Below are 18,098 nucleotides of genomic sequence, written 5' to 3'. Positions count from 1 at the left end.
CCCCCAACCCAGAGTCACCAGCTGACCCTCCAAGCTGCTATTGACACCCAGGAAACCATATGGTGAGCCACAGGGAAGGCCTGAGGAGCAGAAAAGGTTGATGTCAGGGATTTCTGCTGCTTCTCAGACTAGGCAACAGAATATGACTGATGAAGATATTGTGTCTTAACATGTAATGGACAAAATGCCCTACCTAATTTCCCTTTTGGCCACGTGATTTGTTCCCTCTCATTGGTTTCCTTAGATGAGGAGTGGACGGCAGAAATCACTGTGTATTCCCCTCAACAGATCGTCAAAGTTTATGTTGGAAGCCACTGGTATGCAACCACCTTGCAGACCCTGCTGAAGGTACTGCTGGCCCGAGGCTGCCCTCGTCTCCTTTTGGCTTCTGCGGCTGAGAAGATTCTGTCACCTGACCCATACACAGCCTTCAGCACCTGATTAAAACAAGGACCTTCCCTCTGCTCCATGGCCCAAAGTGCTTTTATTCTATGAGCAGCATTCTGGGAAGGCTTTAGGAGTTTGGGTAGGGATGAGGCCAGTCTGAGGGGCCTGGACTGAGCAGGACATAGGGTGAGGTTCCAGATGCCTCAAGAGAGTGGTCTAGGAGCCAGCAAAACTTGAAGCAGAGATGATGTGCTTCTCCCTAGATGCTCTGCTCCTCATTATGGCTCCTTGTGGCCAACAAGATAAGGAGATGGAAATCCCAAAGCCTCTGCTCTAGAATGGTTAGGAAAACGAAGAGAAGGCTGACCTGCCCCTTAATAAGGATGTAGCCCTTTAACAGACTAACAAGAGTCTGGTGTCCAACCCTTTGCAGTATCCAGAACTGCTGTCCAACCCTCAGAGAGTGTACTGGATCACATATGGACAGACCCTGCTGATCCACGGGGATGGCCAAATGTTTCGACACATTCTCAACTTCCTGAGACTTGGAAAACTATTTTTACCATCTGAATTTAAGTGAGTGAAGGAAGGAAATCATATAATGAAACGCCATCCCTCTTCAAGACGGAAATTTGAGTTTGTAGCCTTCAGGGAGATTATATTATTTCCAACATGTGAACTGCTGTTCAAGGCAGCAGCTCTGGAGGCTTATAACCCCACCCACACTCCCACCCCAGATGCCCAGTGCGACATCTTGTCATTTGCAGGGAATGGCCCCTCCTCTGCCAGGAGGTGGAGGAATACCACATCCCATCCCTCTCAGAAGCCCTTATCCAATGTGAGGCATACAAGTAAGGAAACTGCTCCTGACACCATGTTCTAAAGTTTGAACCTTTATATTCCTCTTGGGAATCCTGTCCTAAGTCTCACCTCCCAGTAGGACCTGTTCTCCTTAGAGTTAAGGGGGTGGAGCAGGCCCAGGATTGGGCAGGGACCTAAGCAAAACCCTTTAAAGCCCCTTCTCCCCTGCTGTCTAGAGTTAACTCCCAGCCAGAGGGCAGACCTGGTCAATGGACTAGTGGAAGCTTCTGCTTACTAACCAAACCCTCTTGGAGTCTGCAGGTCATGGATCCAGGAGAAAGAATCTGGAAATGAAGTTTTTCCCATCAGAAGGCTGCATGTGGTGACAGAAGGGCCAGGGTCACTGGTGGAGTTCAGTAGAGATGCCAAAGAAGTAAGTCCCAGCATTCTTTGGTTTGGAAAGAGCACCAGCACAGGGCTCAGAGGGCAGACCGCTACTGAGGGGTATGGCAAATTGAAAGAGCCGGGCCTACATGGCTCCTGGCACAGTGACTGGTTTCTGAACCTGGAGGGAGACACCAGGAAATGCTGGCTGCCTGTGGCCTGGGATGCTGATAGGTCCCTTTGGTGTGTGAAAGGACCCTGGGCTGGTACCACCCCCCCTCAGACTGAGCAAATATCAAATGTAAGACCCATGTGGGGGATGGGATTGTTCTGGGTAAGCAAGTGAAGTCTTAGAGACCCAGCTTATGAGATCTTGGGTAAGGCTTCGATGTGGAAGCACAAAATGCCCAGAGCTGCTGTGCCCTCCCTCTCCAGACCACAGCTTGCATACCTATGGAGTTCCAAGACTGCAGTGACAGGACTCCACGGAACAAGGCCAAGGGGACCCTGGCCAGGTCCAGCCAGATAGAGGAGGCTGAGCAGTACTTCCGGACAATCCAGGTGTCCCTATGCCGAGGTGCCAAGAGGGCGGGTAATCCCAGCACATACTCACACTGTCCTGGTCTATGTGCCAACCCTAGACACTGGGGGGCCCACCCTGAGAGTCCTCCCAAGAAGAAGTGTACCACAGTCAACCTCACACAGAAATCTGAAAGCAAAGACCCTCCTGTCACCCCCATGCAAAAACTCATCTCCCTGGTAAGGGAATGGGACATGGTCAATTGCAAACAATGGGAATTCCAGCCACTGCCAGGCCCCCCGAGCAGCTCCTTGGAGGAAGCCACCCTGAAGCTCCCCTCAGGAGGTGAGGCTGTTTCCCAGCCCAGCACCTCAGCTTCCTGGAAAGGCCATTACACAGCCTCAGAGAAGGACCCAGGCCCACAGGCAGGGGCTGGAGCTGGAACCAAAGACAAGGAGCCAGAGCCAACCTTTAAGCCATACTTCCCCATGAAAAGAGCTGTCACCTTGAAGGACTGGGGCAAGCAGAGCCCAAAGGAGAGAGGTGAGTCCTGTCCCATCCTTGACCTAATTCTCATTTACAACAGAGAAGGCAAACCTTGGCCAAGACCACAGAGCGAGTCAGTGATTAAGGGGGACTAGAGCTCTGCACTCACTGATGCCAAGCAGAAGACCCAGAAATGACAGGCACACTGGCATGACTTGGAGGCTTGAGAAACTACTTGAGGCATATGGGAGGAAGTGCCTATAAAGTGATAGGAGCACAGAGAAGGGTTGGGGGCTGAGGAGTCAGCAGGGGAAAGAAGGAGAAGCCTTGGGTGCTTGAGGAAACACAAGTCATGCGTCTAGCAGCTGGAGACCAGGCTTCACATGAAGTGATAAAGAGATAAGGCTGAAGACATAAGGAAATCAGGACAGGTCTTGTGGGTCAGGTTCAGGACCTAGCAGTTTGTTCTGATCCTAAGGGGAGCGGACAGCCACTGAAGCATTCTAAACAAGGAAGCAAGCAGTCAGGTGTGCATTTAGAAAGTTTGTTCCAGGGCAGAGGAAATGCAGCAGCAGGAGGATACGTGTTAGAAATGCCAAGATCATTCTAGATGAAACAAGTTAGGCAGTTGGAAGAAGCAGGAAAGTATCAGGCCAAGGAGGGGGCAGGTTTCTGGTTTGGGTGATTGCAAGGGGGTGGATGGTTACTGAGGTAGGAAGGACAAGAGAAGTAGGACTTGGGGAAGATGACACATTGCATGTGAGGTACTGATGGACATCCAAGGGGAGAAGTCCAGAAGACAGGAGGGTATATGGGGACTGGGCTGAATAGACAGGTGTGTGTGTGGTGGGGAAGTGTGGAGCAGCCCAGGGAAGTGAGCTGAGAACTGCTATGACGGACTGTTTCCTCTGCACCTTCAAAGTCCTTCCTACAGTATTCTGTCATTTTCCCTTTTAGTGGCTCAGGCCCTGCTTGGAGGGGTCTCCTTGGGCCCCACCTGTGAGCCCCAAGTTGGTTTCTCAAGCATATTTTTTTTAATTTATTTTTGGCTGCGCTGGTCTTTGTTGCTGCACACGAGCTTTCTCTAGTCGTGGCAAGCTGGGGCTACTCTTAATTGCAGTGTGCAGGCTTTCTCATTGTGGTGGCTTCTCTTGTTGTGGAGCATGGGCTCTAGGACCATGGGCTTCAGGAGTTGCAGCACGCGGGCTCAGTAGTTGTGGCTTGAGGGCTCTAGAGCACAGACTCAGTAGTTGTGGCGCACAGGCTTAGCTGCTCCACAGCATGTGGGATCTTCCCAGAACAGGGATCGAACCCATGTCCCCTGCATGCGCAGGCGGATTCTTTTTTTTTTTTAATAAATTTATTTATTTATTTTTGGCTGCGTTGGGTCTTTGTTACTGTGCACGGGCTTTCTCTAGTTGTAGTGAGCGGGGGCTACTCTTCATTGCAGTGGCTGGGCTTCTCATTGCGGTGGCTTCTGTTGTTGCGGAGCATGGGCTCTAGGTACGTGGGCTTCAGTAGTTGTGGCTCGAGGGCTCTAGAGCGCAGGCGGAGTAGTTGTGGCACGCGGGCTTAGTTGCTCTGCGGCATATGGGATCTTCCCAGAGCAGGAATCAAACCTGTGTCCCCTGCATTGGCAGGCAGATTCTTAACCACTGTGCCACCAGGGAAGTCCCTCAAGCGTATTCGTCAGAATGGATATGCATCAGCAACTCCCCACAAAAGCTCCTCTCATAATTTTACTAAGATTTCCAGTCCCCAGCTGGGTTATTATCAGCTCTATTTACTACCAGTCCTAGTTCAACAGAGGATTTGGAAAGTTCCTTGGAGTTCTGAAATTCAGGATTTGGCTTGCAGTGATTCAAGGGCAATGTAGAGAGGAGAGCCAGAACATGCCCCTGCCAGCCCAGGGTACCACTTCTGAGAAGCTGGAGGCAAAGGCTCGTGACTGACTGTACTGGTCTGTTGCCAGAGGTCTCCTCCCTGCTTGGGCTCTGAGGTGGCTTAAGGAGGGCCCTCTCCCCGTGTTGTTTTCACAGAAAGTCCTGCCCCTGAGCAGTCTCTGCCTGAGGCCAGTGAGGTGGACAGCACAGGGGTCATCCTCAAAGTGACCCACCCCCCCGTGGTGGGTAGTGATGGCTCCTGCATGTTCTTTGAGGACAGCATCATCTATACCACACAGATGGACAACCTCACACACATGCCACCCACAGCCAGCCCCCAGCCCCGAGGTAAGGCTCTGGAGCCATGCCTGGCCCTGCACTTCCTTGCGGAGATGCCTGAGCCCTCACCCAGGGTACTTCAGGGATACAGTCTCCCTTGGAAGCCCTACACCTCTCCCTTACTCTGGGCTGGCTCTAAGGCTCTAGCCGTGGCAGATGTGGCCACATCCACTCTCTCTTCCACAGAGGTGACTTTCCTGAGTTTCTCTCTGTCCTGGGAAGAGATGTTTTACGCACAGAAATGTCACTGCTTCCTGACTGACATCATTCTGGATTCCATCAGGCAAAAGGACCCCAAAGCCATCACAGCCAAGGTGGTCTCCCTGGCCAACCGGCTGTGGGTATGTGTGATAGGCCTTAGGCCTTGTTCCTTCTCCACTTTCCCTTGCCTCCACGGTAAGTAGGCAAGGCAAGAGGAAGCAAGCCAAGATACAGGGTCAGGGGAGTAAGGGGAAGAGATCAGGGGCAGAAGGGCAGGGACAGGGAGACAGGGCAGCAGCATCTGGGCCAAGCCTTGGCCAAGAGGCAGTTTGAACTGATAGTATCCTCTGACCTCTGCAGCTCCTGCAGGCCCAGGGAAGCCCCTGCTCTGCATCCCACTCTGAGGGGCTGGGAGCAAATGTGTGTCACACTGCTGCCCCCAGCCCTGCCTGACTGTGGGCTCTTCTGGCAGACCCTGAACATCAGCCCCAAGCAGTTTGTGGTGGACTTGCTGGCCATCACTGGCTTCAAGGATGACCGGTACACCCAGGAACATCTGTACAGCTGGGTGGAGGTGAGGGCCTCCTGCACCCCACTGGGAATGGCGACCCTCCAGATGCCTCAGATGGACACTGTCTTGCTGCATGAGGGCCAGGCCAGTGCTGCCCAGAAGGCAAGACAGGCAACTAGACCTCTAGTCTCTGGTCCCAGGGAGGGAGGAACAATGGATGAAATTAACCTGTCTAGAGTGGTCAAAAAGCAATATTCAGGCCACTGGTTTTTGTAGTTTTCCTCCCATTTTACCAATTTAGCCTTCATCACTAACAACCCTGACTATACTCAGGGAAGCACATTCTACGAGCTCAAGGTTTTGGGGTGCTGAAATCCGAGAAACTACTGGGAGTCAGATAGATGTTTTCAATGACTGATACCAACTTCACCTACTCAGCCATGATGTCAGTACTTTTGTACATTCCTTTTACACTTAAGCTGCTTTAAAGCAGTTTTTACAAAGAAAAGGAAAATGTTCAATAAGGGCAAAGGAATGACTCAGGTTTTTTGTTTTTTGATTCCTTAAAATAATTTTAGGATTCACATTTTTATTTTAACATTGTAGGTGAAAAAGATTTAGCTAATTTTTCATTAATCTGGCATTTCTGTAATCAAGTACATTACTATAACATCTTTCACTATAAACACAGAAGTGCCAAGTTACTATCCTCTGTCTAGTCTATTGAGTGGAAAGTGAAGTCAGCACCTACGACTAGAAAGTGGAAAACCAGTGGCAGGAAACATGCACTATTGGCCCTCTATTCATTCTGTTGTGTTCCCTGGTAGCCACTCGAAACCACAGGTCTGTGAGACGCCTTTAGGCAGAAGTGAGCTCAACAGCATCAAGTAGCCTTGCCTTGACCCTGCCCCCACCCAGATAGGAGGACCCCATCCACACAGCCAGGAAGTCAGGAATAAGACCAGCCTTTTCCTTCCAGCTCACGCTGCCTTTTGCCAGGAAATATGGCCGCTGTGTGGACCTGCTCATCCAGAGGGGCCTGTCGAGGTCTGTCTCTTACTCTCTCCTGAGCAAGTATTTACAAGATGGCTAAGGTGCCCAGAGAAGCTGCCCCACAAACACCCCATCCCATCGCCAAGGTTCATTTTAACCAGGGATGTCCCCAGAATGTGTGTGCCCGTCCAAGGGTGTGTTAGTTTATTTTTTATTATAAACAAAGAATAAATCACAAGTCAAGGGTCTGGACTCAGTCTCTGAGACACCAAAGACCTTACAACCAGTGAAATAATCTTAAACTGAAATCTATTCAAAAGCTTTGAATCAATATAACCAAACTGACCCAGGAAAGAAGGGCCTGGGCCTAGGGAGCCAGGGCAGGCAAGAGTAAGAGTCCAACAGGGATGAGCTTGGCTTTGAGACCAGGGGTTGGGAAGCAGTGGCTAGGAACCCACCTGTATTCCTACTGAGGGGTGGGGCAGCCCAGTCACTAGATGTCCCACCAGCCTACAGCATAGAAACAAACACCCACCCTCTGTTCTGGGTGGGAACAACTGGGGTGGGAGCTGGAGATGGGGAGAGAAAAAGGGGACATGAGGCCAGGGGCCCAGAATCAGGGTGCTCATTTAGGCTCTGCAACCAGCATCCCCTGGAGAGGTCCCTGCTGATCTGTCCAATGACACAGACATCAGAAAGGGTAGTCGACAGGGCTGTGCATGTGGGCTGGAAGTGACCCAGGTGCCACCCATGGCCTGGTCATAGCAGATCTTGAGAGAGGTGATGTTCCTTGGATCTAGCAACTCCTGGATCCACGGCCCACCTTCAAGCCCAGGCTCAGACCTGTGGTGCAAAGCTAGGCACGAACATGTATTTCCCTGGCTCGGGGTCCAGGTGGGGTCTCTGAGGAATGGCTCTGACCTACCACCCCCATTTCCACCTAAAAGCAAGGCAGCCATAGGCCCAGGCAGGGCTGAGAAAGGGCTGGTGGGTATAAGGCTAAATGGAACTCACATAGGACAAGTCCTCCAGGCCCCTGCCCAGGGCCTGCCCTGACACACAGCTGCTGTCCGAGCCACTGGAGCCACTGGCTGACGGGCACTGGGAGGAGACCTCTGAGTCCTCAGGAACTAATAAGGGAGACTGGGTGAGCTGTCAGCAGAGGAGGCCCAGACCCCAAGCCATGCCCTCCTGCCTCTGGCCAAGCCCAGACCTACTCAAAGATGGCTGGCTGCCCAGCTCAGCTTCAGTCTCCAGTACTGCTTCCTCTGGGAAGCCGGTGGAATACAGGGGCCAGCGGAAGCCCAGAACAGCTGGGTCTCTGTACAGATGCAGGTTGAGGGACCCCAGTACAGAGCAAGAAGCAGGATCTCCAGAAAGGGAGCTTGAGGCCCCCAGGTAAGGGCTGTCATAGTCAAATGGGGCCACAGCAATGGAGGCCCGAGAGCGAACTTCTGTATGAGAAAGAGGGTCAGGTTGGGACAGGCCAGAGCCCAGGTGGGCCAAGGTCCTGAGGTGAGCGCAGGCTAGGGCTGACAGAGGTCCATGTTGCCACCTGTGCAGCTCTCCTCACCCCAACCCCCTGCAGCCTGCCTGCTACCTTGGCACTTCAGGACATAGTTGACGGTGCGGTCGTTGATAGCTTCTTTGCTGGGGGCGATGTCCTGGAAGGCCTTGTTCCCCACACCCAAGGACACCATCTCAGCCATGCGCACCTCTGGGTGGAGAGTGGACATCTGGACATGAGCCCAGCCCTTTATCACTCTTTCCCCTTATATTAGTCTCTCCTGTACACCCACAGCCTGCAGATTGTCCTGTGCACTGAGCCTTTCCCAACAATCCCATGAGGTGTCATAATTCTCTTCTTAAAGATGAGGCCTCTGACACTCAGAGGTTAATACTGTGTGCACAGTCTGAGACTGACTGCAGGACTGCCTGACTTTGGAGTTCTTTCCCCTGTGCTGGCTGCTGCTGAGGGACTTTTCCACCCTCCCAAGTATTTCCAGGTCCCTAGGCCCTCCTTGGGGCCCCTCTGGGACAATGTAAGCTCTCCAAGGAGGGGAGTGTGGGGTGAAATGGGGCAGGGACCCACCCTTGTTGTGGACAGCCTGCCTCCAGAGCAGGCGGGAGATGTCAGCTGTCCAAGCCTGCTTCGTGGCCAAGCTGGCAGCTTGTAGCACAAAGGTGTCCCTGGCCTTGCGACGGCGAAACCAGACCTCAAAGCGCAGGTTGCTATCCCCAGAGCACTCAGTGAGGCCAAGGTCTGCCATCTGTGTGGCCAGGAAAGGAGCTTAGTGAGGCACTGGGGGGTGCAGGGAGCAGAGGGAGGGGTTGAGTGGGCCTACCTTGAAGGAGCGCTTGTAGGCAAATGTGTCGATGCCTTTGGGTCCTCGGCGAGGCTTGCTGAAAAGCAACAGCTCCTCAAAGAGGAAAACACGACGCAGGGACTTGTGGCGCCCAGAGCACACCGTGAACTCATCCTGTCGGACCAACTGCCCCTGTTCCTTGAGGTTGACCTGCCAAGTTGGGGCCCAGTGGGTTCCCAGCCTCTTCTAACCCCCTCCCTTCACACCCACTGCCCCTGCCCACCACAGCCTGCGATGACTCACGTCACAGCCCTGGATGGCATCCATGGCTAGCAAGTCATTGCCGTGTCGCAGCTGGAAGCGCACGAGGCTCTGGGCAGCCCGCAGGGCACTCAGCTCTGGCACGGTTCCCCCGCAGGCCCGTGCCAGCTCTTGCAGCAGCAGTGTGTACTTGCTCATGCGCTGGATGGGCTTCAGCAGATAGGAGGCCAAGTCCAAGTGGTCCCCCAGTGCTTGCTGCTTGTCCTGCCAGGTGCGTAAGAGACCGTCAGGGAGCTTCAGGTTACCTGCTCCATCCCCCCCTCCCACTAGTCTCAGGCTCACCTACCCTGAAAAAGATGTGACCGTAGCTGGTCATCAGGGCATCGGAGCATGGTTTATTCTTGCTGTAGAGTGCGTACATCCCAAACTGCACCCTCTGCAAAGATACACAGCTTGCTTTGGTGCAAATGGGCCAGCATCCAAGGGGGCCAAACCACTCTCAGTTTGGGAGGATCAAAATGCCTAAAGGTCCCAAGGAGGCCTCCCCACACAGAGCCAATGTGCCCTGCTTTGAATGACGGGCGATCTGGCAAGAGACACTGTGTGGAGAGGGGCTTGCCCTCAGGCCCTCTGGGGAAGAAGTCCCGCATACAGCTTTGCTGCTCCCACAGCTCTGAGGGCAGTGCTCTAATCTCACCTCACCTCAGACTACACCTTCCCTTGCTCACTACACTATGCTACACTGACTTCTCTCTTCCTTGACCACTGGGCCTCTTTCCTGCCCAGGGCTTTGCACTTGATCTTTCCTCTGGGTGGAATGCTCTGACTGCAGCCCCTCCCTCTGGCCTTAGCTCAAACATCAGCTCCTCTAAGCGGCCTCTCTAATTGCTCTCTCTAAAGGGGATACCTCTGCCTTGCTGCTAACTCACAATCACCTATCTATCCCATTTTTCCCCCCAACCTCAACTATAACATGGAATTATCTTTTTTACTTTTATATCTCCTCTGCTAAACTAAGAGCACCCTGAAAAACAGGGACCGGTTGGTCCTGCTCATAGCTGTACCCATCACAGGGCCTGACCCCAAGCACGTGCCCAGTAGCTCTCTGTTGAATGTGGCAGAATCAGCCAGGGCCTGTACGGCCTGAGGAGCTTACATGGCGCAGGAAAGCATAGGCCACCCGGGGTGGGTGCTGGGTACAGGCCTCCAGCTCACGCAAGAAGAAATGGCGGTGGAAGTCCCGCAGCTTCTCCAGGTTGCCAAAGAGGTGGGCGCGCTGGCCACGGAGGCCCTGGGGCACATCAGGGCGATCCAGCTCGGGGAAGTAGTTCTCCATGGTATAGTCAAGAGCACGGACATACTCCCGCTCTGTAGCCACCATCTCCGCCAGCACCAGATGGAGTCTACCAGGTAGGTGGAATCAGGACCCAAGACATCTGCCCTGCCACACTGCCCTCCCCGCCCTGCTCACTGCCTACCTGTTGGGACTCCTGGGTTCAGAGCCACCTGGCGGAGGCATGGTGGGGCATGACCCTGACTGGGCACCAACTCCAGCCTCTGGTCTGTGGCAGGCAGCCACAATGGCCTCATGGTGGCAATGGTGGGCAGATTCTCTGAGACTCAGTCCCAGATTCCGATCAAGGCTGTATGCCTTCCTCAGGGGAGGGGAAGGAGGTACAGCCAGTACCCGGCTGACACACAAGCTAGCTGTGCTACCTGTCAGTGATGGCTTCACAGCAGCTTCCAACTTCTGGTCCAGGGCCAGCCAGGTGTCCTGGCACCGCGCCCAGGCCCAGCGGCACTCCTGGCGGATACCCTCAGATCCCAGCCCTGTGGCTAGAGCCCACATCTTTCGGAAGTGGGCAGGAGGCAAGTCAGGATGCTTGGTCCAATGCAACTGCAGCCGTTGCAGCACAACCCCTGGGCGTTCCTGTTCCAGCTCTGCCAACACCCGCTGCCCCTCCTCAGCCCACATCAAGGCCTGCAACACCAAAGCCAGATAGGCATTGAGGAAGGATCCCACCAAGACTGCTGAGCCTTCTCCTCTACCTCCCCCCATCCCCACAGAATGTTGGCCCCAGGCTGCATCCTCAGTGGTAGGATTTTGGGGTCAGACTGAAGACAAGAAAAGAAAACAGGCAAGGTATACAACAAAGCCCAAGCTGTCGTAGAGCCGAGCAGCCGCCCCTCTGGCTTCACTGACCGCCTGGAGCCAGGGGTGGGACCCCTCACCCACCTGCCTGAAGAGCTGCAACAGCCTCTCAGCATCCGCCAGCCGCTGCCGCCGCTGGGCTAAAGCCCTACAGAAGTCAGTCAGCTGGGCTTGCAGAGTCAGAAAGCGGGCCCCAGCGGGGCCCAGTTCAGCCGCATCCCAGCCAACCAGTGGCTGCAGAAGTTTCTCCCCTCGCCTGACCTGCTCCTGGAGACAGAGACTGGGCTCACCAAGCCCGGGCCTGGTAGTGCAGCCCGCGAGCCCTGGTCTTTTCCACAGATGTCTACATGTCCTCATCAGTCACTTCTGTGAAGACCTTCCCTCCACCCCCAACCCATTCCCCTCTCTCTCCGTGCTCAATGAACAAGTAACTAAACTCACCTGGGCAATTCGGTCCAGGTCGCCAAAAGGGCCTTGGGCCTGAAGCAGCATGTCCAATGAGGGTTCCCTTGGCTCCTCAAGTGCTGGCCAACCCACCTGCTGTAACCACACTTCAATCTGGAGGAGTACAAAGAAAGAAAAGAGAGCTGCTGTGGGGTGGGGGTGATGCTTGAGACGAAAGGTGACGCCCACCTGGGCAGATAGTTCTCACCTGGTGCAGCTCGCCCTCCTGGGCCTCCAGCATCTGGACCAACTCCAGTGCTTGTACTCGCTGGTTACTCTGCAGGGTCAGTTGGTGCAGCAATCCATCCACACGACCATACAGCTCCTCAACCTCGTCCACTGCAGGCCTGGTGCATGGTATATGTCTTAGCGCCCCTGCTGAGTGCCTAGCTCCACTCCACCCTGTCCTAGGACCACAATCCTGGCTGGTTCTGAGCCAGCCACTGAGTCCTTGGCATGGGATATGGTGGGCTGGGGAAAGATTTGGGCTTGCACCTACCTGTAGTCTGGGCTCAGGGTCACCTCTGGAACCTCCTGCTTCAGCCATGCCAGCTCCAAGGCTCCCTGGCACTGTAGCCATGCCAACTGAGGTGAGTCTAGCACATGCTGCATCAGGACCCGTGCCTGCTGCAGCAGCCGACCGACTTCCTGTGATTAAGGGCAACAAGCAGTGGAGGTGTGCATGGGAGAAGAGGAAGAAGATAGGGAGCATTGGGGGAGGTGCTGAAAGGAGACACTCACCCCAGACTCCATGGGCTGGGGCACAGCCTTCATGCTCTCAATGGCCCCCTGGAGCAGGGCACAAAGCACCTGGCAGCTCTGCTGTAGGGTTTCCAGACGCTGTGAGCAGAGGCAGGCATGACCAGGGCAGTGCACAGTGCTAGTCCCAGGCATCTTGGATCCCAGGCCACTGCACTGCTCAAGCCAGCCCAGGGGAGCCTCCTCTGCTGGCCAGATTGCCTGCCTACCCACCCTATGCCCCACCCAGTGCACTGACCATCCGGAAGCCCAGCCAGGCCTGGTGGCAGTAAGGCAGGCCTCCTCCTAGTGAAGTGGGCAACCCCGAGGTGGAGATGTGGGTCAGCAGGCTCTGATCAGAGGACAGCTGCTCTAACTGCAGAAAAAGAAGATGTAGTGGACTCAGGCCTGGTGGGGAAGTGCCCCACCTCCACCCTGGCCAAATGGCTCAGTCCCTACCTGCAGCCCTGAAGGCACCTCCTGAGGCATCTTTCCTATTAGCAGCACCTGGTGCACCGACCCTGGGGCTGCTTCCTGCAAGGAATCTGAGCTCAGCCCTGCTCCTAACCCTATAAAAAGGGTTGTGGGGGGGGAAGAGGAGAGCTATAATCCTGTACTCACTTGCAGCTGGCTGAGCCCCCAGAAGAGGGACGAGATTGGGGAACAAATTCGGGCGTCCACTAACACGGTCAGTCCCAGGGCCTGTACTTTGGGCCTAAAGGAGCAGGCTTTGGTTCAGTATCTGTTTCCACAACACTGCCATCCCCTTGCTCAGGTTCTGTCCCCCAACCTCCACCCCGCAACCTGGGGATGCTTCGCAGGTAGAGCAGGAGGCGGATGAGTTCATGGCTGCTGCACTTGGGGTGAAGCCAGGCCAGGTTATGGGCACTCAGAAGCAGCACTGCCCTGCCTTCTACATCCCGAGTGCCTGTGCAGAGAAGGCAGTGAACACCTGCACAATCAAGTCACCCCACCTCTTCTGCCTCTAGTGTCTCCCAGTTACCTGGCAGGGCAGCCAGGCCACTGGCAAGCAGCTCCCAGGCGAGGTCTTGGGCCAGGAGGCAGTCAGTGGACTTAAGGAGCCTGGATCCGTTGGGGTCTTGGGAAGGAAAATGGCTTGGGTCTACATTGGGCCATTTACCCAGAGACCCCTACGTGAACTTGGGCTTTAGCCTAAGTAGAGTCAGAGGCCTCCCCACATCCAAGTACCCTCACTCCCTTCCAAGACTTTCCTTCCTTACCTGCCTCCAGTAGCTCTGATGATGTCTCAGATAAAAGATCCCCGAGGTTCACAGGGTCACTGTCCAACCCTTCAGGGCCCAAGCGGATTGGCATTGCCCTGCCTGAAACTGAGTCCCCTGCCAAGCCTCCTCCTTGGCTGTCATTCTCACCCTGTGCCAGACTAAGGTGGGAGAACATTGGGCATAGGAGGATCTCCATTCCAGAGGAGGCTGGTTCCTCCCGCTGGACTAAGGAACCTCCTAATACACCCCTCTGGCCATCCCCCGACCCATCTGCAACCTTCTGTCCTGGAGTTGACTGAAGCTCACCAGGCAGAGGGCTGCCCTGTAGCCCTTCCCCCTGGGCTGCCCCTGCTGGTGGGCTCGGAGGATTGGGGTCCTGCATCTGGAGAGCAGCTTCCCCCTCATCCCAGGCATCTCTGAAACTGCACACAGCAAACCTCCAGTCGGTGGCGTGGCCCTGGGAGGCTGACGACTCATCCCCATCCTCCAGGGGCCCTTCCATCACCCCTTCCTTAAGGGTGGGCCTACTCCCAGCAAGTGGCAGAGGAGCTAAGCCCTCGGTGTGAACTGAGGCCTCAGCTCATCTAGGAAACAGGTTGAAGATGGTCGGGTAGGGCTGAGCGGGCGATGCAGGTAGAAGGCACTAGGCCGTAGGAGGTGCCAGTCTTGGTGCTCGGCTGTGCCAGTCTTGGTGCTCGGCTCAGGGAGCGCGGTCAGTGCCGCAGTTCAGGCCTGAGGAGCGGGGAGAAGAGCCGGTGTCTCTCCCTCCAGCTCACGGCTCGCGGGTCCACGCTCACTTGGGCCTTCGCCGGGAGCGCCCCAAGCTCGAACGCTCACTTGCCGCCACGCTGGGCGGGCCTACGCAGGTGGGACGCTCACGGGGTGGGCGGAGCGTTGCCTCGTGCTCGCGCTCCTGTGGGCCCAGCCGACCCTGGCGCCCCCCTCCCCCCACCACCCGGGGACTCGCGCGTCCGCTCCCTCGCTCGCCCGCCCGCCCGCCGCGCTCACACCCGGGGTACGCGCCGAGGGGAACCCCGAACCCGGGAGGCCAGGCAGCTAGAGCCCTCGAACGTACCACACCGCCGCCTCGACGGCGGGTACAGCGCGGCGCCTGGCGTTGACGGGCGCCGCCTCCTGGCCGCGGGGGCGGGAACGACCGCGGCAGAGGACCGGGCGCCACGCCGCACCGCCTCCTGGGGGCCGGAGGACGCAGCCACAGCCCACCCGCCAGGCCCGACGGCAGCCGCCTGAGCTGGCCGGAAAGCGCGAAAACGCGGGCTCTCGCAGCGTCCCCGGCCCATCCACCCCCTCGTCCCCCGCGGGCCCGGACGCCTCAGCTTCACCGCCCTCCCCCGCGCCGCCGCCCAAGACCCCGCTGACTCTGACTTGGCTTCTCAGTTCGCCGGTTGGGGCAGCGACCAACGGCCTTCCCACCGCGCCTGCTCAGCGCGCCGGAAGCGCTCCTCCGCTGGGGAAGGCGGCGTAGGTGCGCGAGGGTGAGTGAGCAAGGGGTCCGCCTGGGGCTGAGGGAAGGGGCTTGCAGGGTGGCGGCGTAGGGGAGGGGGGCGCTTCTGCTCTTGAGTGCACGCAGGATGCGGGGAGCCCTACCACAGCGTCCCTCAGCAAGACAAGGAGCACTCGTTCCTGTCAGCTGGGAGAAGAAAAGTGTGGGCCCAGGGGCCCAGGAGGCCTCTAGGAAGACACCCTAAACACAGGCCAGCTGCTTGGTGCTGCTGGCAGCCAATAGGGGTATCTTCATGGAGGGTGGGAGGGAGGGGCCCTTCCGTTGCAGACCCCATCTTCCTTCCAGTCCTCAGTCCCAGGCACCAAGAGCCAGGTTCTATTATCCCATGATGGGCTGCTGTTTGGGTTAGAGAGAAGGAGGAGGCAGGGAGGGGGCTCTGTGGTGGGAGCTGACCCAGACCTGCCAGGAATCCACCAATCCGCCAGGGCCAGCCCCACCACTCGCTTGCGCTTGCGTTCCTGCACTTCTTTCATATACACTGCCTCCCCAGCCCCACACCCCTCCCACAAAATCCCACCGAGGAGGCTGAGACTGAGGTCAGGATTCTGGAACCAGAGGACCAGCTCTGCTCTTCCACTTACCTGATGGGTGAGCTCCAGCAACTCAGTTGTCTTTGAGCCTCATCTTTCTCACCTGTAAAAAAAAAAAAAAGGAAGAAAAAAGAAAAGAAAGTCATTCTTTCCTCCTGGGACTGCCCCGAGAACTAGGAAAGATCCTGTATGTCGAAGGTCCCCTTGCTGCCAGCTCTTGGGCGGTGTTCGTGTCTTGCCCCTCATTTCATCCTCAGTTGGGGGACCCTGAACTGGTGAAAGTCACTTGGACAGTTGACCTGTGAGATCTCTCCCAGCTCTGAGGTGTGAAGTCCCTTTGGTGCATGTGGGCCTGCTGTACCATAACATGCTTAGGCCCTTGGTTCCTTGTGGGGAGAGGGCAGTGGGTGCAGTGGCTTCCCTGGCTCTAAGGTAGTCACCTCCTTCATGAGCCCAGGGAGGCTGCCAGAGGAGGGAACCTGGGCATCAGAAGCAGGCACAGAGGGAACAATAGCCATCCTCCCCTCCCCACCATCGCAGCTGCCACGTCAGCACCAAGTCCAGGTTCTCAGAGCAGCTGCCCAGGAGCCTTCTTCATGAGGGCATCTGGCTGTGAGTGAGGAGCCTTGGAGTTGTCCTGCTCCATCCCCAACCCCCAGCAGGCCCTCTCATCCCACCCTCCTCTAGCTTCAGTGAGCATCAGGACCAACCTTGGCTCCCTCCCCAGCTGTCCTAGAGCCGCCCCACTGAGTCACTGCCTCCAGCTCCCTCCCTCCCCTTCTGCTGCCCACTGTCTGCCCACCCCCACCCACCAGCCAGGCCCCCTGTGAGCCCTAAGAGCTGGTTGGACCTGCTGGCAGGCACATGTACCCCTCCAGTGCTAAGAGAGACCTCAAGCCACAGGCCATAACTGACCCCAGCACCCCTGAGCGCAGGCAGACAGACTGATTCAGCAGCAGGGCCAGGCCTTGGTTTATTCACTGTACATAGAATGTATGCTGTAAGCTTTGCGAAGACAGAGACTGTGTTTTATCCACGTCTATACTTCTAGCACCTAGCACAGGGCCTGGAATAAATGTTGAGGGGTGCCTGAGACTGGTCGCACTACCCCTGTCCTCCTGAGGTTCCCCATTTATGAGCCAGGTGTAAACCAGAGTCGCAAATGGAGACAGATTCAGAGGCTCGGTCTGAAAGGGTTGCAGAAGAGGCAAAGAGCTGCAGAATGCACAGCCCCAGGATGGCAAAGATACAGATAGAAATGGGGACAAACTGAGCCTAGTGGGGAGCACTGGGGGCTGAGCCTGGAGCCAGGCTGTGCCAATGACCACAGCAGGCTCTGTGGGCTGAGCTTGCAGGACTGAACAATGACTCATGGGGCCCATCTCTGTGGCTCTCCTGGCAGCAAAATCTACTCACAGCAGCCTTTTCCACTGAGATCATAAAATGGGGATAGGCCTCCCTCCCCTGCCCCTTCCCCAGCCTTCCCTCAGCTTTGCATTTCTTACCAACATGACTCAACCAAAAATGAAGTGGGAGCTCTGTGCCTCAAGGAGCCTAGTGATAAGAGATCCACAATCATTGCCCTCATTCCATCCCAAACCTTGCATACCCTTTTTAGTACTGCCCCAGACAGTTAAGTTGACAGATACCCTAAACCCTCCAGATCTCTCTCACCTCTGGCCTGAATAACTCCAGACTCCTTAGTGTGGTCTTCAAGACCTTCTAGAGGCATCACAGCCTTCCTGACCAGCTCTTACACAGGCCTGGAAAACTCATCTGATCACAAGTCTTGTCTCAAACTGTCTCCTGTACCTGGTATGCCCATGTCCATCTCGCCAGGTCAAAATCCTTCCTCATTCAAGGCACTGGAGGCCACTTCTGCCATCCTGCCTAGTCAGGTGGTGACTTGCTTGCTCTCCTGTATCCCAGGTGCCTGCCTCCTCCCGGCTGTGCTCACCTGCTTTCTTACCCTCAGTCTGCTCATCTCTGACCAACCCTATTTGCCTGGAAGTCCCCCCTTTCTTTTACCCAGCTCCAGGCCCAGGAGCCCCTCTGCACCCCCCTCCCCTACACCATCAGTTGTCTGATGATGGGGATTTTATTTCTAAACCTTTCTAATCTCGTAATTTTTGAAGGATGTGGTGTCTGGACCACCTTCCTCTGGAGACCTGGTTAAGATTACAAATGGCTGGGCTCCCGTAGACCTGCTGAGTCAGAACCTTTGGGGTAGGCCCAGGAATCTGTGTTTGACAAGCTCCCAGTGATACTGAGGTCTGAGAATGGCTGCCTGCCCTCTTCAGCACAAGCACCTTCACATCCCTGGGCTGCTGGAGGAGCCTCCCAACAGGTCTTCCATTTCTAGCCTTTCCTCCTACCAACCCTTCCTCCACGTG

At 55.9% G+C, this 18,098-nt stretch overlaps 2 protein-coding genes across 4 annotated transcripts in view; one reads left to right on the top strand and one right to left on the bottom strand.

The window, feature by feature from the left end:
- Window positions 1-6,621, top strand: part of KCTD19 (potassium channel tetramerization domain containing 19) — a 32,114-nt gene extending 25,493 nt beyond the window's left edge. The window contains exons 8-16 of the mRNA XM_067718723.1: window positions 245-348; window positions 821-963; window positions 1,155-1,238; window positions 1,510-1,621; window positions 2,008-2,635; window positions 4,618-4,809; window positions 4,987-5,141; window positions 5,474-5,575; window positions 6,492-6,621. Coding sequence (XP_067574824.1) covers window positions 245-348; window positions 821-963; window positions 1,155-1,238; window positions 1,510-1,621; window positions 2,008-2,635; window positions 4,618-4,809; window positions 4,987-5,141; window positions 5,474-5,575; window positions 6,492-6,605 — 1,634 coding nt within the window. The 3' untranslated portion in view covers window positions 6,606-6,621. The remainder of the gene's footprint in view (window positions 1-244; window positions 349-820; window positions 964-1,154; window positions 1,239-1,509; window positions 1,622-2,007; window positions 2,636-4,617; window positions 4,810-4,986; window positions 5,142-5,473; window positions 5,576-6,491) is intronic.
- Window positions 6,622-6,645: 24 nt separating this feature from the next.
- PLEKHG4 (pleckstrin homology and RhoGEF domain containing G4) lies at window positions 6,646-16,374 on the bottom strand. 3 transcript variants are annotated; one of them, XM_067718722.1, is made up of 23 exons: window positions 16,238-16,374; window positions 15,757-15,808; window positions 13,648-15,511; window positions 13,410-13,505; window positions 13,211-13,334; window positions 13,028-13,121; window positions 12,866-12,940; window positions 12,666-12,782; window positions 12,410-12,508; window positions 12,168-12,316; window positions 11,877-12,015; window positions 11,666-11,782; window positions 11,309-11,491; window positions 10,551-11,053; window positions 10,229-10,475; window positions 9,419-9,508; window positions 9,115-9,336; window positions 8,851-9,021; window positions 8,598-8,775; window positions 8,106-8,222; window positions 7,723-7,959; window positions 7,520-7,635; window positions 6,646-7,348 (listed from the first exon to the last, which is right to left on the bottom strand). In XM_067718722.1, the coding sequence occupies exons 3-23, from the start codon at window positions 14,150-14,152 to the stop codon at window positions 7,343-7,345; spliced, it is 3,585 nt and encodes a 1,194-aa protein (XP_067574823.1). In that variant the 5' UTR covers window positions 14,153-15,511; window positions 15,757-15,808; window positions 16,238-16,374; the 3' UTR covers window positions 6,646-7,342. The 3 variants fall into 3 exon arrangements, with proteins under 3 accessions (XP_067574823.1, XP_067574821.1, XP_067574822.1); XM_067718720.1 differs by having other exon boundaries at window positions 6,646-7,635; XM_067718721.1 differs by having other exon boundaries at window positions 6,646-7,635; window positions 13,648-14,382.
- Window positions 16,375-18,098: the final 1,724 nt, after the last annotated feature.

Source organism: Pseudorca crassidens, chromosome 20, assembly GCF_039906515.1.
Source record: "Pseudorca crassidens isolate mPseCra1 chromosome 20, mPseCra1.hap1, whole genome shotgun sequence".
NCBI classification, from domain to species: domain Eukaryota; kingdom Metazoa; phylum Chordata; class Mammalia; order Artiodactyla; family Delphinidae; genus Pseudorca; species Pseudorca crassidens.
Note: the sequence above shows the minus strand (reverse complement) of the source record. Positions and strands in the feature narration are given on the sequence as shown.